The 24,289-nt window shown below is 35.5% G+C and overlaps 1 protein-coding gene across 1 annotated transcript in view; it reads right to left on the bottom strand.

The window, feature by feature from the left end:
* Positions 1–17,218: 17,218 nt before the first annotated feature.
* Positions 17,219–24,289, bottom strand: part of NCKAP1 (NCK associated protein 1) — a 77,067-nt gene continuing 69,996 nt past the window's right edge. Inside the window, exons 27-31 of the mRNA XM_011359942.1 lie at positions 22,714–22,807; positions 20,958–21,074; positions 20,258–20,367; positions 19,126–19,215; positions 17,219–18,149 (exon numbers count right to left, since the gene is read on the bottom strand). Coding sequence (XP_011358244.1) covers positions 18,033–18,149; positions 19,126–19,215; positions 20,258–20,367; positions 20,958–21,074; positions 22,714–22,807 — 528 coding nt within the window. The 3' untranslated portion in view covers positions 17,219–18,032. The remainder of the gene's footprint in view (positions 18,150–19,125; positions 19,216–20,257; positions 20,368–20,957; positions 21,075–22,713; positions 22,808–24,289) is intronic.

Genomic DNA, 24,289 nt, shown 5'->3' with positions numbered 1-24,289 from the left:
CATTTTTTAGGTCTTTTCTTTAGCAATATACACTTGCTTCTTAAAAAATAATAATAGAAATCGTTTCCCAAGCACCTCAATCTAAAGTGACAGCTGTATTTGGTTACTCTTTGGATGGGAAATAGGCCGGTTGCTTTTCTTCTTGGCTTCCAAGGCTTGCTCCAGAATCCTTTCCACACACACAACTCTTATTTCAAAGAGAAACCCCACTGGGAGGCTGGAAGACCTGACTGTAAGAGAAGGAAGTTATGTTAATTTCCTACCCCCAAAGACACTAGAGAGCATACAAATACTTGCAGTTTAGGAGGGAGAAAAAAGGCCTCACTATAGATCAATTCAAAGTTCGGTTATCAACCTTGCAAGTGTTCAAGCTCTGCCATCTCCATCCTTCTTTCCCTCTCCCCAGTGCCTTGCTTTGTCAAAGAAATAGTGTTGCTGCTTGCGGCGCAGAGTCAGGCTCAATGTGTTCCCATGGGAGCCTGGGCCCCGTGCTGACAACATGGACAGCTGCAGCAGCACAACCACGACTTTACGTTTGGGGGAGCAAATGCCCCCCGAAGTGTTGGGGCTACAATTCATCTGTGTAGCCTCTCTGACGTTCAGGAGAACTTTGCTTCTCAAACTTGAAAGATTTCAGAAAAAAGGGAGCTGGGACCTCTGAGAAGAAAATAATTTTTAAAATGTTTATGCATTTGTTGATGGTAAAATGACAGACCATTACCTCTGTTAGTTGAGGAATTTCTAAAGGGGAAATCTTTTAAGAAGAAATGGTACATGTTAAATTTTTCAATAAGAAATACAGTTCATTCAACAGACGTTTACATATGTTGTACAGTGTAATAATTCTTAACCTTTTCCCCACCCTCTTTGAAAATGTAATGAACAATATGAACTATTTCCCCCAGGAAAAGGCAAACACATATATAAATTCAGAGTTTATGTCACAAACCTCCTGAAATGGAGCCCCCAGGGCCCCGGTATCCCACCAGGTCGAGAGCTCTGGTGTCAGTCCCTGGGTGCATGTTGTGTCTGTGCTCCTCACCACAGAGGCCCACTAAGGCCCACAGCCCTATAGGTACAATTAATTTCCAAGCAGCATTATGGAAAGAGGCCCAGTAAGGCCCACAGCCCTATAGGTACAATTAATATCCAAGCAGCATTATGGAAAAACGTCTTCTTCTACATCCTTTGTGCCAACCCAGGAAAGCGTGAGAATGAAATTTTGGGAGGAGGAAAAACCATATGCTGCACTGGGAGTCAGGAGTCCTAATGGGTTTTTAAAGCTGCATCTCCTGCTTATGTAATATCTCTAGAGCTCAGTTCTTGTGTGAAATAAAGGAAGAGACAGAGCATAAAAGGAAAGCTCTCCTCTAGTCACGGATTCTGTAAACGAATTAGCTATTTGGACCATTGCCGCCTAGTAATTGAGGGCACAAGTCTTGTCTCTTTACCAATTGCTAGTTGTGATACTGGGCAAGCAACTGGAACTCTCTGAACCTGCCTCCTCACCTGTTTGCTCTACAGATTGAATTATGGCAAATGGAAGGTAATCAGCATAGTACTTCACAAAGTATTTAATGAATAACTATCATTTTTACAAAAGAGCCAAGTTTCTTCTCCTTAATCCTTACTCCAAAATAATAGCTCAAAGGTTTAAAACTAAGAATGAAACCATAAAAACAGTATGGTACTGGCATAAAAATTGACCATAGGTCAATGGAACAGAATAGAGAGCACAGAAGGAAAACCATGCTTATGTAGTCAACAAATCTATGACAAAAAAGACAAGAATATACTATGGGGAAAAGACAGTTTAGTCAATAAATGGTGTTGGGAAAACTAGACAGGTATATGCAAAAAAATAAAACTAGACCACATTCTTATATCACATATAAGAATAAACTCAAAATGGATTTAAAATTTAAATGTAAGACCCAGAACCAAAAAACTAGAAGAAAACATAGGCAATAAACTCTCTGACACTGCTCTCAGTAATATATTTTCTGATATATCTCTTCAGGCAAGGGAAACAAAAGAAAAAATAAACAAATGGGACTACATTGAAAATTTTTTACATAGCAAAGGAAACCATCTACAAAACGAAAAAGATGACCTACTGAATAGGAGAAGATATTGCCCAATGATACATCTGATAAGGGGTTAATATCTAAAATTTATAAAGAACCTGTAGAACCTAACACACACACACACACACACACACACACACACAAAAGTCTAATTTAAAAAATGGGCAGAGGATTTGAACAGACATTTCTCCAAAAAGGACATACAGATAGCCAATAGACATGTGAAAGAAAAGATGCTCAACATCACTAATCAGAAAAATGCAAATTAAAATCACAACGAGCTATCACCTCACACCTGTCAGAATGGCTATCATCAATAAAGCAACAAACATCAGTGTTGGCAAGGATATGAAGAAAAGGGAACCCTCCTGCACTGTTGGTGGGATGCAAACTGGTACAGCTACTATGGAAAACAGTATGGAGGTTCCTCAAAAAGTTAAAAATAGAACTAACTTAGGACTCAGCAATTCTACTTTTGTGTTCTTTGGAAGAAATCCAGAACACTACTTGAAAAGATATATGTACTCCTATGTTCTTTGCAGCATCATTTACGATAGCCAAGATATGGAAGCAACCTAAGTGTCCATCAACGGATGACTGGCTAAAGAAGTTGTGGTACATATATAATGGAATATTAGTTAGCCATAAAAAATGAAATCTTACCACTTGCAACAACATGGATAAACCTAGAGGGTATTATGCTAAGTGAAATAAGTCAGACAGAGAAAGACAAAAAGAAAAAAAAACAAACATATGACTTCACTTATACGTGGAATCTAAAGAACAAAATAAACGAACAAATAAAATGAAAACAGTCATACATACTGAGAACAAACTGATGTTTGCCAAATGGGGGGCGGGGACTGGGTGCAAAGGTGAAGGGATTAAGTACAAATTGGTAGTTACAAAATAGTCATGGGGATGTGAAGTATAGCATATGGAACATAGTCGATAACATTGTAATAACTATGTATAGTGCCAGGTGGGTATTTAATTGGGGGAGATCACTTTGTAAATTATATAAATGTCTAACTACTATGCTGTACAACTGAAACTAATATAAAATAATATTGAATATCAATTCTAGTTGAAAAATAAAAATTAAAAAATTAAAAGAAACTACAAAAAAAACCCACACACATGCACACACATTTATACACATACGTACTTTCACTTATACATACATACATACATACATACACACATATGCATAGTGAAATTCCTGGAGCATACACAAGAAAAATAACAGTGGTTACTTCTGGAGAGTATTTTTTTAATGACTTTTCTATTGTGGTAAAATATATGTAATAAAAATTTACCAATGTAACCATTTTTAAATGTACATTTCTGTGGCTTTAAGTACATTCATATTGCTGTGCAATAATCACTACTATCCATTTCCAGAACTTTTTCAACTTCCTCAACTGAAACTCTGTCCCCAGTGAATACTTACTCCCGATTCCCCCTCGCCCCGACTCCTAGCCCCTGGCAACCACCATTTTGCTTTCTGTTTCTGAGTTTGACTACTCTAGGAATCTCATTTATAAGAAATCATACAACATTTGTCATTTTGTTTGGGATTTATTTCACTTAGCATAATGTCTTCAAGGTTCATCCATGTTGTAGCATATATCAAAATGTCCTTCATTTTTAAGGCTGAATAATATTTAATCGTATGCATATACAACATTCATCTATTGATGGACACAGATTTACTGCCTTTTCCTTGTGTTTTTGTTTTATTTCAGAAATAACTTTTAAAGTCAAGTTTCCCTTGAGAATATACTTAGGGCACAGGGCATCACAATACAAATAATTTGATTAGAAAGTGTTTTCTGTGCTCCATTTTGAGTTTGGTGGTGCTCAGAATGGAGCTGGGAAATAATCTGAGCTGAGGCGCATATGAGCTTTTTGGGTACTCCTAAGAAAAACACTTCCCTGGAGCCCACCTCCAGCCACTGACTTATATAAGGGCCAAAGATCCTCCTAGTCAAAAACCATAAATTCTGCCACATTTGGTGTTCAGACACATGCCACATCTGTTGGAACAGAGGTGGAGCTGAAGAAGGGATTTGGTGAAGACCAAAATACAAATCAAAATTGTAGTCTCAAAGAGAAAGTTTATTCTAAGAAGTTCAACTGCTGGGCCCTAGAGTTAGGGAGGAGTAATGGTTTCTGCAAAGGTGTGGTAGCTAGTATTTTAACCGGTTCAGATTCAACTACCCTGGTGGCCTATAAGTGCCCTGGAAGCTGAAAGGGCTCTAAATGCAAACTCAAAGGGCTGCCTTACTAAACTCTACATTTTGGGTTCCAGGTAACCCTGCTATAGGGCAACCCTTGCCACTCCATCACCATCCTCTGCTGAGCACCGCCCATAGGAAGGGCGAAGTTCTTGTCATTACCCAGGGGGCTGGCCAGCTGTCCCAGCACTAGCCAGGATGTCTGGCACAGGTCTGCAGATTTGGAGAGGGAGCAGGGAGCTCTGAGCAGTGCATTCCAGGTGCAGTTTTTGTGTGAGAGAGACAGAATAGTTTGTGTCTCTATCAAGGTGAATGCACCAACATACTTTGGAAAGGAAGAAATATTTTTCAGAGGGTTAGAGGTCTGTGTGAGTAGTATATGGGGGAAATGGTGATTGTAATTTGGGCATTCATGCCAATGTGTCCTCATGTATACCACAACATTTGGAGCCTTGGGAACATTTCGGTTATGCTTCCTTGGCAAAGAAGGTACTTTTCTCTGCTGACCTGCAAAGGATAATCTTGGATCTAGGAGAATCAGATCATTGAGGAATCAGGCACTAAGTAGGAGGTGTTGTGAAGGATGTGCTTGCAGTAACCTAGAAATGCCAACATCTTTGGTTTTGCCATCGTATCAAAACAACATAGAATTTCATAAATTTTAGTGGGCAAAAAATGTTTTTTGAGTAGTTTTGGGTAAAAGTATAGATAAATCAATATCTCAGAAAAAGAACTCAGTTTTTGAAAGTGAAGAAACTAGTGAGAAGAATAGTTTATTGGGCTCCTTCCTGGTGGCCAGAAGACTGGGCCGAGAGTCAGAAGGATGAGTTTGAGTCCATATCGCACCACATGTTAGCCGTATGTCTAATTTGTACTGAACCTCAGGATTCTCATCAAGAAAATCAGAATAATTCCTGTGTCACCTTCTTTACTGGGCCGCTGTGTACATCAAATCAGACAATGGGTATAAAACAGCAACCCTGAAGTTAGCCCACCTTTTGTGAGAAGGGATCCTTAGCACGTTCAAGGTAATCGTCAAATAACTTTTCTCCAAGGACATCCCCGGCAATCTCATCATCTCATTTCTTATCAAACTGAGTTAATTAAGCAACGTATAAAAGCTATTTTCACATGATAGTATACTGGCATCATTTGTTATATTTGCGTAGTATTTAACCATGTTTAAAACAATTTCATGTATAGTTTATGTTGTGTACGAGACAGTGTGGATTTAGATTTCCAATGATCCTCTTTGTGCTTCCCAGCCGTGTAACCTCTTCCCCTTGATTCCACTGCGGCAATATACTTGTTGCTTACAACACTGTGGCGGCTTAACTTGTACAAATGGGTTCAGTGTAGTGAAACATAGACTCCCATGCATTTTAAAAGTGCAAAGCGAGCTCATTTTACCAATATATATGTTTGTCAGTCATGATCCACGAAGTTGCAAGAACAAAAAGGGACAACTTTGATTTAAGTAACAAGGGAATTTAATGAAAGAATATTGACTAGCATGTCACTAAACAGCCAGGAAGGCTAAAAACTCAGACCTGGACCCTGGGCAGCCAGAAGCAGTCAAAATCAAGCCATGGAAATGGTCCAAAGAGAACTCCACTGTCATCCTTTGAACAAAAGACAACACAGCCTGCCATAGTTGGACTCTGGACACCACCATTGTTGCCTCTACTGCCAGGGAAATGGGATGAGGCTACCATCTCCTCTGCTTCCAGTAAAGATTCTTTGTGTCCTTATCTTGCATCACTAACTCCAAAGAAGACAAATGGCCAATGGGTACGTGAAATGGTACTCGACATCATTAATCATCAGGGAATTGAAAATCAAAACCACAATGACATATCACCTCATACCTATTAGAAAGGCTATTGTCAAAAAGATGAGTGATAACAAGTGTTGGTGAGTATGTGGAGAAAAAAGGAACCCTTGTGCATTTTTGGCGGCAATGTAAATGAGTACAGCAACTATAGAAAACAGTATGGAGGTTCTTCAAAAAGTTAAAAATAGAACTACTGTATGACTTAACAATTCTACTTCTGGCTATATATCCAAAAGAAATGAAAACGGGATCTGGAAGACATACGTGTACTCCCCTGTTCTTTGCAGCATTATTCACAATACAAAGATAGAGAAACAATCTAAGTGTCTATCAACAGATGAATGCTATATATATATATATTGGAATATTATTCAGCCACGAGAGGAGAAAATTTTGCAATTTGTGTCAACATGGATGAACCTTGAGGGCATTATGTAAAATGAAATATGTCAAAGAAAGACAAAGATTGTACGATATCATTTATATGTGGAATCTAAAAAAGCCAAAGTCATAGAAACAGAATGTAGAGGTAATTACCAGGGGAGGGCAGAGGAAGGGTGGCAGAAATGGGAGATGTTGGCTCAAACTTCCAGTTATAAGATGACTAAGTTCTGTGGATCTAATGCACAGCATAGCAATTATAGTAAATAATGCTGCTGTATTATATACTTGAAAGTTGGTCTTAAATGTTCTCACCACAAAAAAAGAAATAGTAATTATGTGACATGATGGAGGTGCTAACTAATGATAGGGTGGTAATCATTTTGTAATATGTAAGTGTATCAAACCAAAACACTGTATACCTTAAACTTACATAATGTTAAATGTCAACTATATCTCAATAAGGCCAGTGGAGGGGAAGACTTTCTTGGAAGGGGAGGGGAACCATATTTCAGGGGAAACCTTCCCTCATGTGCTCTTTTATAACTGCCTCAACAAATTTGAGATGGTTATATATTTTTTTCAATTTAAGTTTTTCATGATTTTATTAGAAAGCAATAACTGCATTGGCACACCCTGATAGCCCCCTTCAGGATGACTTTTGCATTATTCATGCATTTTTCACAATAGACTCTTCATGTCTTTGAATTATTTTAGTTGGAGTAGGAAATGCAAACGAATCAGCAAATGCACTTGGCCCTTGAAAGCCTGTGTCCAGCTGAGTGGTTACAATATCAATTACACCATGAAAAATTCCTCTTACCTAAAAAAATGCCAAAGCTCAGAGGATTGCAGTAACTATCTCTCAGCATAGGGCAGACTGGAAAAGAAAATGTACCCTTTTAAATACCTTTGAATGCCAGCAAAAATTGGGGGAGTTTTTTGATATACGAAAAATAACTGTTTGCCTTTATGGCAACATGTTGCTTATTATGTATTAATAAACTGACTTCAACAAAGACTTTCTTATCCATTGCTAAAAATTGACCAACTATAAACAGCCACCAGAGTGCTGTCTTTGCCAGTGCCAAAAAGATTTCCAAATCCTTTCAGCTAAAAAGCCAGCAAAGATCAAAGAGGTTTCACATGAGCTCTCTACATGCCAATGAGATACAAGTGCCATCTTTTAGCACTTTATAATAATCCTGTTGTGCTGTACTCTTTTCCAATGACCTGTAAAAATAAAATATGAGAATTTTTTTTTTTTTTTTTTTAGCAAAAGAAAGTATGAATTAGGAAAGGTACATTTAAAAAGGTCAATGATCTATTGTTATAAGTTAGTTCACTTTCCCCCCATTTCAGAATTGGAAATGTTTGGCAGATTAGCCATAAGAGATAAAACTTGAAGGTTACAGTCAATGTGACAAAATGATTTATTAATTCTCAGTCATCGGAATAAATAATATATGTGTTCTAACATTAACAATTTTTGTTATGCATGTCCTGCACCAAATTAAAATGTGCATTAGCATAATATTGTAGCCAAATTTCAAAGAGAGAGAGGAAAGGAATGAAAGAAGGAAGTGAGGAAAGAAGAGAGAGGAAATCCAGCTAAAGGGGAATTCTCATTAAGTGCAATTTATTTTATTTGCTAATGATACTAGTTATCTATTGCATTCACATATCCATTGGACATGATCAATAAGACAAACTTTCACTTGACCCTGTTTAGTTCTGATGCTACAACACTGAATAGTCCTTTGTTTTACCATCTGCCTCTTGCATCAGATAAAGAGTGTTGACACTCTTGTTATGGTCAAGATAAAATATGTAAAACCAGTCTCCTCCACTATACTGTAAGTATGACATCTAGAACATCTGCTCCACACACACACACCAAGCATTTAGGACACAATGCCCCATGCATTCTTTCATTCAACATTTTTTGACGTTGGTTTTTTTGCCCAGGAATTCCAATTTAGTTTTTAGGAATTTTAACCTTGTTCAATTTATTTCAGTTTAAAAAACAGTCTGGATGTTTTCTTATCCTCATCTTTTCATGCTTCTTTGCTTTATTGAGCTTCACAAGCATTACAGCTTTTACATTGAAGGCAAAACCCTCCACCAGCAAAAAGATTACTGCTCACTTCATTGCGGTGGTCTGGACTCAAACCCATAATATATCTGAGGGATGGCTGTATAAAATGCCCCCAGGATGAGAAGAATTAAATCTAGACAACTGTTTAACTTTCCTACTCAGGCTTTACTTTTAAAATAAAAAACTCTTATCAAATCAGTCTTTGAAAAATCCATTGAAACAGCTGAAACAGAAAACAGAGTACATAGTATATAATTTCTTGGAAACCCTTGCCCACTATAACTAAACTTGAGGACACTGCACATTTTAAAAGGGCCACAATACTATATTCTTTTTTACTCTCTTCAGAACTTAAACTATTTAGAATGACAAAAAGGGTTCTACTGTTAACTTCAAGATTGAAAAAGAAAACAATCCTCCTGTAATAAATTTCCACTCAGAAAATATGCTGTGAGGATGAAAAAGCTGATGGCTAGACAGATGTTATAGAAATCTGTTGGCAGAGATGCTCTCTGCTTCACGTTGAGAGCAAGAAATTACTTTTCTCTTTGATCTTGTGGAGGGGGCGCTTCTAGTGCCCAGAGGAGCACTTACTAGCCTTTCCCCACCTTTCTCTTCAAATAAATCAAATTTTGTAAAAAAATTATAAAACTAAGAGCAGATATGATCATTTAAGTTGGGAATCCATCCATGCCAGTTGTCAGAGCATGCTGTGAACACATTTATCTGGGTGATCCTCCCAGGAATACAGGTGGCACGTAGCACATACTGTCAAGGTGACCTCCCTCTCACACAGACACAGTTAAACTCATTCCGAAGGCGCACTTCCTGTGCACACTTTCAGGGACCTTTACTTCGAAAGGTACGATGAGGTTAATATATGAAACAAAGCAGAATTCCTACAATAGGTTTTACACAGGGCAACTTGGGGGATTCAGAAGCTACTCTTGAAACATCGTACCTATCTTCCAACTGTAACACTTTGTATAGATTGAAAATGTTCAGACTGGTTTTCTAGAAGGTTGTATGACTTACAGCTGAAGAGAGCATAGTTGAGCTGTGTGATTTATCCTTCAGACTGCAGTCATGGTTTTAGTTCACTTGCCAGCAAACCCTGGACTTGGACTTGGATGCAAATAGCAGAACTCACTAGAGAGGTCATCAGCTGCTTCCTCTAATCACTTTCTGGGTGCTGTGACCTCCAGCAGCAGAGGCATTTATTCTTTAAGGGTGTTCTGCTGTCTTGAAAGTCTAAGAGCTTGTCGGTACTCACTGTGATCAACTGTCAAGGGAAATTGCCAGCGCAATCTTGAGAAAAGATGAGAAGTTATACTGATAGGATAACATTTTAAAGCCTACTAATCCTTGTGTCCTGTGACATGAAAAGATCATCATACCAGCTTGAGTATGGAAGGTACTTCTGCAAAAGGATAAGATTACTGTTAAGTATCTCAAAGCTCTTGCCTTTTTTTTCATGAAGTACTGACTCTAGTTAGAGGTGAGTTGCCAGACTGAAAGGATCACTTTTCTACTTCAGGACAATGACCTGAGCAGTCGCTTTATAATTTCGCCTTTGCTCTTGGCATTTCACTTATATTCTCAGAAAAAAAAATCATTTTTCTATAACATGGAACACCTTTTTGATCTCTCGCAAATGCTCTTATCTTTATGCCTATTTAAGTAAGAAGCTCAGATTCTGCATCTTCTCCCCCAAATACTCCGGACATATTACTACCTGCATTCCAGGTACTAGAAATCCCTATCTACTCGTACCTCATAACGTCCTGTCTCTCCACAAGAACAAAAAGGAAAATAACCACCTGCTTCCAACATGAAGTAAGGGACATCTTTACTAATGGAGTTTGCAGCATCTGTCCAGCCACCAGCCTTTTCCACCTCATGGCATATTTTTTGAGAGCTGAGCAGGGTTGGGGGTTCGATTAAACAGAAAGATGAAATAAACATGTCCTCAAGAATTCCCAGAATCAAAGAAGACACAACAGATATGTAACAATTACAGTATAATTCAATAAGTATTATAATAAAGGCATCTATAAAGTTCAGAAGAAAGAGCATAGTGTGCTAAGAAAAAGGGAAGTAATGTGTGAGTTCACTGTTTACAGTATGTTCAGGAGTTTTTCAGCCAGAATATAAGAAAGCATTCCATTCCAATGGTAGGAAGTGACATTTGAAAATATAAGCTTTAGAAGGGGAACACACAGTGTGTGTGTGTGTGTGTGTGTGTGTGTGTGTGTGTGTGTGTGTGTATACACCTTACTGTTAAAATGTACGGCTAAAACTTATCGGATTTCATTTCAATGTCACCATAAAAAATATTTCATGTGACTGCAATCATAAAAAAAAATGTTTTACATTGTTCACATCTCTAGTATATAGTATACAAAATATAGGATGTGTATATAGTATAGAGCAGTCTTAAAATTAACTTTAGCATTGCTTTATGTTAAAGTCACATAAGAATAAAAGAACTCTTTCCTATTTAAAATAATGTAGACTTTAAGACCAGAGCTGGAACACAGACTGACATAAAAATATCCCATCCTGATGAATGTAAGCTGTGATGGTATACTATTTATAAAAGCACGATGAACTCTTTGAAAGCAATTTTATAAGAAGCAAAACCAAACAGCCTAATAATATCAGAAAAACAACCATTATTTGCTGACTGCCTATTTATTATGTGGCAGGCCCCAATCTCATCAATTTAGATACAGTCACATTTACTTTAATTCTCATAATATCCCTTTGAGGTAGATATCATCCCCATTCTACACTTAAAGAAACAAACTCAGAAATGCCTATCTCGTTTTATTGTGCTTCACAGAGTTGAGTTTTTTACCAGCAAGATTATGACTTGCTTTATTGTGGTGGTCCAGAACCAAATCTGCAATATCTCCAAGGTATACCTGTATTTTCATAATTGGTAAGTATGCGACATACTATCTATTAGTATGAAGACAGACTAGGAAAGAAATTTGATACAGCAGAGATTAAGCTGTGGAGGATGAGAGAAAAAGGGATGAAATAAATTAGGATCAGAGAGGAGAGACAGTAGACATGGTACCACACCCCCCGCCCAAGCCCATTGAGTTATTTCTTGAGTTATCTACCCAGGAAATATTTTTGAGTGTCTTGAGAAAAAGCATGATACAGTATAAGAAATATGGGTTCAAAATCCAACAAAGATTTGAATGTCAGCACTCTCTATTTGAATGTGACACTGGAGCAACGGATTTAAAGCTCTGAGTATGCTCATTCATTTAGGAAAACCGAGAAAATAATTCCTATTGAGCAGTTTGGTTGTGGAGATTAAATGAGGTAATGGGCATGAAATGCCTACTATGGAGTGAATTAGTATGAGCATTCAGTATTATTTTTTCTGCTCCTTGAACTGCAGTTAAATTAGTACAAAGCAGCTTTAAATGCTACTGAATAGAAAAACCACAGTCATATCTGAGAAACAATGTAATAAGACACATCTGGGCCAAATTTAAATCTTCGCTTTGCTACTTCCTTCAGCGTGACTTTGTACCCAAGTTATTACTTTCCCTGAGCTTCAGTGTCCACCTCAGTAAATGATAATCATCATGTAGGGTTGTCCTGAGGACTGAGCAATACTTCGAGGATTAACTTAGCAGTGTCTGGTACATAGTGATCTCTCAATAAACATGAGCTCTTGTTAGTACTCTAGTCAGCATTTTTGACTTGAACAAAACCCCTATTAAAAGGCAAGGTCAAATTTTCCCTTCCCTCTCAAGTTCTGCCAGCTGGGCCTTGCTGCACGCAATGACCCTTGTACATTTTGGCTGAAGGGAAGAATTAGGAATGAACTGAAAGATGACCTTCAGCCTGGGAGGTTGTACATTATTCGCTCCTCAGCTTCAGCTTCCGCTTTTGCAAGATCTAACAGCTGAATGCCTACTTCAAAGTGCCTCCTGGAATCCACAACTTGTGTATAATCAATGATCATGTGATCACATAGGTTATGGTCCTATCTAATCAGTATTGCGTCCTGATATGATTATTGAATATTCACTTTCAAATTAAGACAAACATTTTAGATGTAACTTGAAGTGAAAATCTATGTACTTTTTATATTGAATTCTATTCACCAGTTTAAGTGTGAATGTGCCTTTAGAATGTATTTCTTACATGATACTTGCTATATTCTCTTTTCTACTGCAGGAAGATGCTAAAACTGGCGTGCACGCAATTAAAGAATAACATGCAAATGAACTCAGAAGTGATATTTTCATCTTGAGAGCCATTGCCTCAGTCACATTTCTAGAACCAAGGTTTACAGACAAGTTCCCCCCGCCCCCATAATTGTGCAGTAAATGCAAGTGAAAAAAAATTAGGAAAATAATAAACAAAGCAATGTATTTTAGGTTTCTGAAAACATCATCCAATAAATAATGCACGAAGTTTCCGTTTGTGAGAATATTTTAATGAAATTTTATCATCACCACTGATCCCCAAAACTTCAAGTCCAGGAAATAAAGAGGAAATGCCTTTAACTTAGTTGCTAATGGAGACAAAGCAAATCTTAGTAATATGATAGCAACTTTATCATGAGTTGCTCACTGATATATATGTAAAAGTAACTACTTAGTATATTAAATGAATAGTTTAACATGAATGCAGGAGCAATTTATCAGTTGACAAAGCTAAGAAATTAATGAAATTAAAGTTTATTGCTTGGTAGAAAGGAATGACTCTGCACTACATTAAAAACTTAAAATACAACTAATGTAATAAATTCTAATTTTTGAACAAAATTTGTTCACATATTTCAGAAGCTTGTATTTTACAATGGCAATTCAACATAGGCCTTGGCAAAATATTCATTACAAGATTGAACCATTGAGCATTTGGTCAATATGTGCACTATGAACATGACTGATATATACCACAGTTAAGACACTGCAATCACCAAGGCTGCATATTAAATACAGCCCCATCTCCAGGTACCCATTTCCCAGGTTTATGGACCTCGTGTAAGAGGGTGACCTGAATGCTCATGCACCAAGAACTTTTCCATTCATCTCACTCTTGAAATTGAGAAGGAAGTAGTAAGGTAAGGGTCAAAGTGGGTGTACTTAATCAGAAATGAGAAATGGCCCTCTCTTGCTAGGATCTTGACTTTAGATTGCTAGTTTTTCCTATTTTGTTATTTTTTGGTCAGAATGACAAACTGAAAACTTTTCTTGGAAATGAAATATTCCAGAGCTAGGCATGCTTGATCTGAAATGTTAATGACAGCAATATGTATGGAAAGTTTGGTTCATACAAGGAAGAATGAAATTTTAATGTTCTTAAAGCCATTTTCTACTCTGAAAACACCAAAGTCAATAAATATTAATTTTCCTGTCAATTAACCAGGACCAAATAACTCAAAAATCTTTTTACTAAAGATTAAAACATTTAAAATTTCAAACAAATTCTTTTCCCTAAAGACAGTTGTCATGGTAATCTTTAGAATTTTGAGGGCATAGTGTCTAGTTGGAAATTTGAGCCAAGGCCCAGCTCAAATGAAAGATGGCATATGATCAAGTGGTTGCAAAGAGATGAAGGAGAGATGTAAGAAATTACACTATGTTAAGGAGTATTCATTCAGAGGTCTCTAAGAATGACACAGCTCAATCTTCTAAAGGCAAATCATCATACTAGAAGGGTGGGCATGATCATATATATATTAACTAGACCGCTGTCTGCTGCCTGATAGAGCTTGTGTTTGATTTAGAAAGCCTGATGATATGCAATAAACTTTACTATTCTCAGATTAATGGCAGAGCATGTCAGTAATCTGTTTATTTCCTTCTTTATAATTGACCTGCCTTAGGATTAGATTTGTGAACTTTGAATTTATAAGCAAAGAACAAAGGAAGAAGACAGGCAGACCAGAAAAAGAAAAGAGCTAGCTAGCTGAACAGACTCCTCATGCTCCTTGGGAATGAAACGCTAATTGATATGCTTCCTTCTACTCATCCATGCCACATCTGTTCTTGCCTTCTGAGCCTTTACCTTCACAGTTCTGCCCATTTCTGGTTCCTTCTCATCCTTCACCTATCAGCCCAAATGTCTTTTTGAGGCCTTCCCCGATGACATTTTCTGAAGTAGTGCCCCAAGAGACTCTCCCTGACTCCCCAGCCCTCATCTCAGCCCATTATCCTCTATAGTTCCCAATCATTGCAGAAGTTTGCTTCTTTACTGTCTACCATTATTCGAATTCAAATACAACTGTAAAAGGGGAACTCCTCTATTTTGCTCACTATTATATCTAGCATCTCGAAGTATTTGCTGAATGACTGAATGGAAAAGTAGTAGAAAATGATTAGGAGCGTGCCAATAACCAACAGGAGGATCCAGATTGGGAAGTCATGGGAAGCACATATGGCAAGTTCCATGATTACCTCTGGAAAAGGCAGGGAAAATTAATAAGTTGGAGAAAAGAAAGGGGGATGGGTGGTGAGAAATAAGAGTCTTAATGGAAAAGAAAGTAAATTCTAACTCCCAGGCACTGTTTTCTTAGCTGGGGATATTGCTGGCTTAAACTAAATTTATCTCATCCAGCTGATAGTTGCTTAAGTGTATCAGATTCTCACAACTATAAGCACAGGCCATTATGGGTTATGCCAAGTGTAACCCATAAAGCTAGGCTCTGACTTTTTTCTGGACTCAGTCTTCTCTTACCTGTTTAAGTTCCCAGTGGTCTTTTTTCTTGAATAAATACCAGAGCCCTAGTCCTATGGCACTGAACTTCGGAAGTTTCTCCATCCTTTCTGGATTAAGAAATTGGCAACATTAACATAATACAATAATCAGCAGACTAAAACATAACTTAAACAGCACAAAGTTCACCCTAAGCTCCAGAAAGGCAGAAGCAAGATCCTATACATTCCACCTCACTAATAAGCAAAGATATGCAAATCGAAACAAGATTTAAGTTTCACCTTTTTAAGAGGCAAAGATGCACTGGCAATAGTGGAGAAAATAAAACACACACAATGGCAGGAGTAAAATTGATATAATCTTATTGGACGGAAATCTAATAACATGTATTGAAGTTTAAAGTGTATACATCTTTCCACTAAGCAAGCAATCTTAACTTGTGAGAAATTATCCTAAGGAGGTAACAGACCAAGTTCATCAAGATATAGATACAAGATATTTATAATAATGAAAAACATAAGCAATCCAAATGAAGTTTTTAAATTGGTTATGGTATATGTGGAGGCATTAAAAAGAATATCAAAGATCTTCTTCTACTATTGAGTGAAACAAGCAGATTATGGACAAGCATACATGGTATGATCACATATTGTAGAGAAAACAATAAAAACAGTATGTTCTAGGGTAAGTTTAGAAGAAAATAAGAAAAGTTAGGACAAGATGTTAAAAATAACTGTCAATTTATATTTAACTTTAATTTTCCAAGTTACCCTTTGCCCTTGGGGGAAGGGGGGCGGGGCGGACAGGCCAGGCAAGCCGAAAGACTGTGAAGAATAACAGTACACCAGTTAGTCAGTTTAGGTATTTGAGAAAAAACAACTGGGACAAGACAAACTTCACATGACTATGAAAGAGTGACCTTTACTTCGTCTGAACAGGGGTAAATAATGTCTTATGAACATCCTTATGCCCTTCCACATATTACCCCAATCGAAGTGCACATACTGAAACACCTACTTTACTCTCAGGATATCATTACCAACAAATTACTACTACTCTTGGATCCTAATATTTCAGAACAAACAGTATTTAATCTTAGTTTCAATTGTTCACTGTGTGATCAGGCTATTTAGAGTCTAAAACTATTCCATTTAAAAATCCCTTCCCTTTTAAAAAATCCTCTCAGAACCACTGAAAAATTTTAACAGATAGTGACAACTATTCCCTGCTTTAAATATGGCTTGGAGAAATCATACACAAGATAGTATTATAATCTTGTGGCACCTCAATTTCATTTCATTCTCTGTATCTGAACAAAGAAAAACATTATAATTGAGTTCACAGTAGCTTTCTTTTATCTTAACACAAGTTACCAGAGTATATACAAGCTTTTGAACCATAGAGGTGCTACAGGATACCAGATACAAACCTGTTGAGAAAGTCTTTCCAATGCCAATCAAACTAACGTCTGGTTAGTTTTTAAACTAAATGAGCTGCTCTGCCCTCCATGCTAGCCACCAAGCAACAGGTACTTTGTTGTTCCCATTCATTACTGATGTAGTTTTCAACAACATTTTCACTAGCTTCATGATCATTCCATTTTTTCCCCATTCTTTCAAGTAACGGCCCATCTGGTCACAGATACAATTAGCAAGCTGATGGCGTGCAAGTTTCCTTTTAGTTCTTAATTTTTAAAAAATGTTATGTCATTTTATTTTCTAATTTTAGTTTTTTCCAGAGAAATGTTTTTCAAAACATTTAAACAAACCTTGTAATAGCTGACCTGGTAGCCAATGCTTTAGTTAGACATTCCTAAACGAAACTAAAGTTTATTTTAAACTAAAACTTTCATATTATTGAAAAAAACTCTGAGATCTCAAAGAAATCATTCAAAATGTGATAGAGTCTAGTCTTTATTTTATGTTATGGCAGGTACACTTGAATTTCAAAATTTTAAAACATATAAAAAGTGGTTAGGGGACTAACATTTGTATCAACAGTTGATAAATGTCTAAGATTGTTTATTATACAGCAGGGTACAATGGTAGGTGCTAATGCCAATAGGGCACCATGGAAGTTAGTCTAAAAATTATCACTAGGCTTTATACAAGCAACAACATATGCTGCTGTTTTAGAATTGTGGGACATAGTCTGCTTCTAATACTAAGCAGTCCTTTAATATTTTTAATGTTATACAGTGTTACAGTATTTAGTTTGGCAAATGTTTCAAAATAAAGTAGAAATGTATTCATAACATCACAGAAATGCACATCCAGTTTTGTTTTCAATAAGAACCATAGGTACAGATCAGAACTCTTCCCTATATGAAATAATTTACACACAGATGAATGCTATAATATCACTATCTAAAATAATCACTAAATACAATTCTTTTTCAGAAATAAACAAGCAAAGGTTTTTTTCATTATCAAATATCAAAAACATAGAGATAATATGTTTTCCAAATGATACTCTAAAATTATAGAATTTCTGTGAATTCAGTGAATGTGCAACCTAAATCAACCAAGTATATTGTAGCACAACCATATTAAGAAACCAATGATCAGAAAATACAACCGTATCAAAGAAATTTATTATCCACAAAACTGTTTTTCAGGCTTTAAGGTAAAATAGCTCCACAGTTTACAGGTAAAACCGAGGCAACAAAAATGCGTGCTTGTCTTCAATAAGTAGATATTTTACGCAGAAGATGTAACACTTTGCTTGTAGACAGCATGATATGCATTTCTCAGCAAAACATAAGGAAAACAAGATTCCAAGAGATCCATTGTCAGGAATGGGGATTCCTGCACAATCTGAAAAATTCCCAAAATGGTCAGAATTCAAATTATTTGTAATGAGGACAATCACTGACAATAAACTGTAATTTTATATCATCCTTATTAGAGACAGACAAAAATCATTTTCTTTTTACTTTAAAATTTGAAATATAAATGTGCCACAGTATATGCTATCAAAATGCTTAAAAATCACTATTTCAATTAAATCAATTAATCAACAGAAATATATTGCACACTTTCATTTCCTTCAACAATTTATCAGAGAGAAGAGAATGTAAACATATTTAAAATGTGGGGCATATCTTCAAGTATAACTGGGGACCCAAGACTAAGCTAGAAAGTCATATCGAACATAAAACCAACTATAATTAAGTGGAAAACTATAAGTTCTAGAGGAGTTCAAAAGGGAGGAAAGATTAATGAAGGCCAGAGTAATAAAGAAAGTCTATATGGAAAAAGATCTGAGCTATAATAAACACTGTGCTGCATCATTAGGCTAGATGCAGATCTCTGCAGGTAAAGGAAATCATTCTAAGTGAGGAGCCACATGGTAGAAACAAGCATGACTGGTTCATGGACAGTGAAAAGAAGCAACTAAGTATACAGAATTACAGAAAATTTTATTAAATGGGAGAAATGAAGTCAGAATAGGGAAAACTCAAAAAAACTGGTAGAGATGAACCTGATACTTTAGGAAAATATAAGGCCAAAGTGTTTCCCAACAGGTTGAAAAACTATTCATAAAAATATAACCTTATAGGTAACGCTAACTTTTTATTTTGTTTTCTGATATGCTTGCCATATAGTAAAATACAAGAAATGTCAGTCTTTTTAGCAATTTTTAGAAAGTGCGTAGCTTGGGTGGAGTCAACACAAGAGATCAAAGAGTACCTCAGCCCTTACTGTTATTTAATCACTAAAATGTCAAGTAAAGAATATCACGAATGACTGGAACTTCTTTGCTGTTAATAAAAACTGAAATGAGACTTACCATATCTAGCAGTAAATAAACAGATTCTCTATTTCTTGTTGTTGTTTTATCTGTCTCCTGGCCAATTTTCAGTAAACTGGAGGATGCAAGCTTAAAAGTACACATACATTTTAAATAAGTTTTTAAAATAAAATGTTCACCAGTTATTTTCAGTATGCTCCAACTTGCAACACATTTCAATCATTCAGTAGCTAATGAGCAATTAAATAACAAATCAGATAAGCTTAGGATCTTTATATTCAAGCAATAATTTTGAGAGCTATTAATGTATAAATACAATGACAATAAATATGATCAAATATTCTTATTGATCTTTAAAACCATTTTTTTAGGACGTCTTTTTTGAAAATGATTTAAATCCGTATCCGTATTAACCATATTTCTTAGTTCCCAAATAATTTCACCCTGCATTTGAATTAATGGGAACATTGTCAGATGAGGATATTAAGTCTTAAGTGCAGGAAAATAAAGAAAATTGAAAGAAAAATTTTAAATCTTAATAGTTTTCTTTAAAATAGAAGTTATTTTCTCACATTAATATTACATTTGCTTTTAAAATGAAAAAAAATTAGAAGAAGCTAACAGGGTTTACAACTTGAAGCATATATTCTAGTGTTCATTACACCATGATGAATCTTTCCTTTAAAGTAGAATACAGAAAAGGCAAATTGATAAAGAAAAGAGCTACACTAACAAAGAAACTGACAGCCATATTTCATGTGACTAGGGTTAGCACAACTTTTGGTAGTGAGTATTCTTATTTTTGAATTTGTCATCATTAACAGTCTTTCTCCAAATAAATGGAAATAAGTAACATCCTTTTAGAGGGAACACTCACTGATAGCCTCGATTTTCTTTTGTTTTGTTTTTTCCTCTTTCAAATCCTAGGCAAACTTCTAGGGCAGTACAAACATCAGCTTAGGGAAAAAAGTCATACTGCAGAGCTCTAGAAATGAGAGACTTATAAGTCAAAGGGGAAAAATGCTAAACTAACTTCTTGATTTTAAGGCCCTGCCTTCATCTATTATTCTTTCCAAAAAAACTTTTTAAATTCGAATTTACTGTTACATCTCATAGCTACTGAAAATTCTCTTCATAAAATGTCATGATTTTGCTTATTGATTATACATACCGCCAAAAATTCTTTAAGACGGTCTTCAATGCTTCCTTTGTGAATTGTAAACAAAGCTGCAGCAATCTGGTTGATGGCTTTGGCCAAGCAATGTATGTTGTTGCAGTGCCCTGAAAAAGTACAAATGGGGTTTGTGGTTTCTGTGTGACCCCCAAAATATCAAATAAGACACAGAAGGCCAATCTTTAATGACTTCACAATCTACATAAATCATGGCATGATTAAAAGCAGGATTGGGGCATAACTTGCCTTGCTCTGCTTTCACTTTCATGAGGACTAGTGCTTTTGAAAATAATGTAGTAAGAGAGCAACAAATGACTATGTCAGTATTAAACAAGCTAGTTTCCAAAAACCCCTAAAAGAAATCTTACATCAGTTTTATATTCTTAGACACTTAAAAAAGAAGTGCTTAGCTGCTTTACCAATATCTTTTCATCCAATCCTTAAAACAATCCTAAGAGTTAAATACTCCCTCACCATCACCTGCCCCACACACATTCAGACACCAATAAGCTCACATATACACATTTCACATATCAGGAATTAGGGCTTAGAAAAAGAAAAATCAAGGTTACAAAGCTAGTAAGTGGCAGAACTTAACCCATATTTTATTATAAAAGAACATCAATTACTTGAAAAGTATCTACCATATCAAAACTCATAACTTTTCCAATGCCAAAACAATTTTAAACCACTTTACCTTCTATGGCAGGGCTATACTGAGACATCACATTACTGGCCAGTGTTGGCAGAGAAACTGCCACAAAGACCATGAGGAGGCAGGCAATTTTATATTCTTCTTCTGGACTTATGTTTTCTAAGGCAGAAAAATTAAAAATAAAACCAAGGTATTTCTTCAAGATTAGTTAAGAGTTGATCTTCTAAACCAGAAAAGGCAAGTTTTAATTTTGTTATAAGGTATTTCACTGAGCCTCTACAGAACTAATCAGGACTGTTAAAAGAAATATATATACAAATAATAGATGTTACTGTTGGCTTATTTATCTATTACTCAGGTATATTTCAGGTAGCTCTAACATTTTTTTCCCCTTTTAAAAGTTTTAAGATTATAGGGCAAAAAGTATAATTAGGATAACTGGAATCCTAAAATTTCCTAACTGAACACTGACAATAAAATTTTATAAGAAAATTCTATTTATTACAGTTTAGAAAACATTATCTCATCATTACTCTGCAAAACCATCCAAAAATCCTTAAATTTTTCTAAAATAGATCTGAATATAATTTGAAATTCATTTTAAAAGATATAAATGTGTAAACTGGACTAGATTTCCAACCTCTCAATTTTAGAAGACAAGAAAGCAGTCATAAACGAAAATAACTAGCATTGTCCTAAAGCGTTTAAGATATAACACTTTCTAAAATATTTATTGTAATGTGTACTAAAATTGTTGGTTTTCTAGTGCTTGGGAACCTCCACTTATCCTATTATTCACTACCACATATAACTAAGAATTGAACAGAATATGTTTTTAAAATTTGGCTGATTATGAAAAATACAGTTATAGCAAATAAAGCAATAGTAGTAATTATCCATGTGACTATATTCAACATACTGCATGAATGGCAAAACAATTTACTTTGTAGACAAATCTAGAAATATCTAGAGCATTCTGGTACTACATTTCAAAGGGCTGGCCTAAAATCTTTTAAATGTTTAATAATATATAATAAAGCACACTCCTGATGGTAAGTACCTCTAGTTCAATTAAAAAATAGCACCCTTTTCTAAATATCATTTAGACAATATCTGTCAGCATACAAATAAATATAGGCAAAAATTTTTATTTTCTCACCTGAAAAAAACCTTTCCCTTGATTTTACTCATGCCTCAGGCTAATATAATTTCATTTCTTGGTTCCCCTTTAACTTAAAATCCTTTGAGAGAGTTGTTTTATACTTGTTATCTCCAGTTCCTTTTCTCCTATTCTCTCTTAAGCCCTCTCTAGTCAGCCTTTAGCCCTGAAAACTCCACTGTCCTTGCTCTTGTCAGCATCACCTATTAATTCTTTGTAGCTGACCATTCCCTTTCCCCTTCCCTGGAAGCGACTCTTTCCTGGTTTTTCTCCTTCATTGGTTCTTCCCTCTCAGTTTCTTTTTTGGTAGTTCTTCCTCTTTTTCCTGAGCTCTTAAAGTTGAGCGTGTCTGAGAGCTCAGATCGTGATCCTCTTCACTTCTGCATTAACACTAAAAGGATTTAGTAATCTCATCCAGTCTTATGGCTTAAATGATCTAATCTGTATGATAACTATGCTAAAACATACGTTCTAGAAGACAGGAATCATTGTCTTTTCTGCACTAATATACTCTATCAAAAAAGGAAAAATGCTTGACATAAAGTAGGCATTTGAATAAAGAGGTAAGTATCACATCTGTATCTGTGTTGCCTTGGTAATTTTAACTAAGACTACTACATATTTACTAATGCATTTTACCTGATTTTTGTGAGGAGAGAGCTACAACCAAGGCAGGATCAATCTCACAAGGTAATCCAGCAGCTGATGATAATTCATACACATTCATTGCAACCTGATAAAAAAAATATAAAAAATTACAGAGTAAGAAATAGTATAACAAATTTCTGAGAAATCTCACTATTAAGAAAAGATATATTGTTTAGAGTTTGCTTACAGAACACTAGAGAATTTTGGAAACTTGCCTACGCAGGAACTACTGCCCAACTAACCTATACTAAATAGATGATTTAGTACTTTGTGAGGTGCTGCTGGTTATAACTTCCTATTATTAGGCCAAATAAAACTTGTATACTTTCTATGGCAAATCCCAACAGAATCTTTCTAAAGATGTTATTTTTCTTGGAAGCAGGGAGATAAAATATCAAGCCAAAAGAGATAAATGAGCAAAAGTGATTTATGGATTTATGCTTATATCCATACTTCATACTTGTTTAATGAAAAATTATACTGGCCTAATCATATCATACCTATAAACATGGTAAATTACTTATAATAGATTTATGTGGAGTACTGACTGAAAATCTGACAAAGGAATTTCTAATAACTAAAGTAATAACTGCCATGGATTAAGTTCTAGGTAATCATTTGTTTGTGATCCAATACCCATTCTTTCTCCCCAAATTAAACTCCAAATGGATCACAGATCTAAACATAGGTACTAAAACTATAAAATACTTAAAAGAAAATATTGGTATAAATCTTTATGGCTCTGGGTTAGGCAATGGTTTCTTAGTAGCAACAATAGAAAAAAATTGAAATTAAAAACTTTTGTGCTTCAGAGGACACAGTAAAGAAAAGGAAAAAACAATCCAGAATGGGAAAAAAAAATTTACAAATCATGTATCTATTAATCCAGAATATATAAAGAATTCTTACATCTCAAAATGAAAAAGGCAAACGAACCATTTTAAAAGTAAGCAAAAGCATCTAAACAGACATTTTTCCAAAGAAGATATACAAATAGCCAGTGATCACATGAAAAGATGTTCATCATCATTTACCTCAGGAAAATGCAAATCAAAACAATGACGTTTTACACAGCACACACGCTAGAATGATTATAATTAAGGATACAGATGACAAGTATTGATAAGGATATAGAGAAACTGAAACCATCATACACTGCTGGTGGGAATGCAAAATGGTACAGCCACTTTGAAAAAAATTTGATTGTTTCTCAAAAGGTTAAACATAGAGTTTCCAAATGACCCCAGCACATTCACTCCTGGGATATACCCAAGAGAAATGAAAGTATATGTCCACACAAAAACTTGTACATGGATATTCACAGTAGCATTATTTACTAATAGTCATAAAGTGAAAACAACCTAATGCCCATCAATTAATGAATGGAAAGATAAAATGTGATATATAGCCACACAATGGAATATTTGGCAATATAAAAATAATGATATAATGCTACGACACGCATAAGCCTTGAAAACATTACACTAAGTGAAAAAAGCCAGTGCCAAACAACTACGTATTATATAAATTATATGAAATGACGAGAATAGGCAGACCTATAAGACAG

This window comes from Pteropus vampyrus, unplaced genomic scaffold (assembly GCF_000151845.1).
Source record: "Pteropus vampyrus isolate Shadow unplaced genomic scaffold, Pvam_2.0 Scaffold2, whole genome shotgun sequence".
NCBI classification, from domain to species: domain Eukaryota; kingdom Metazoa; phylum Chordata; class Mammalia; order Chiroptera; family Pteropodidae; genus Pteropus; species Pteropus vampyrus.
Note: the sequence above shows the minus strand (reverse complement) of the source record. Positions and strands in the feature narration are given on the sequence as shown.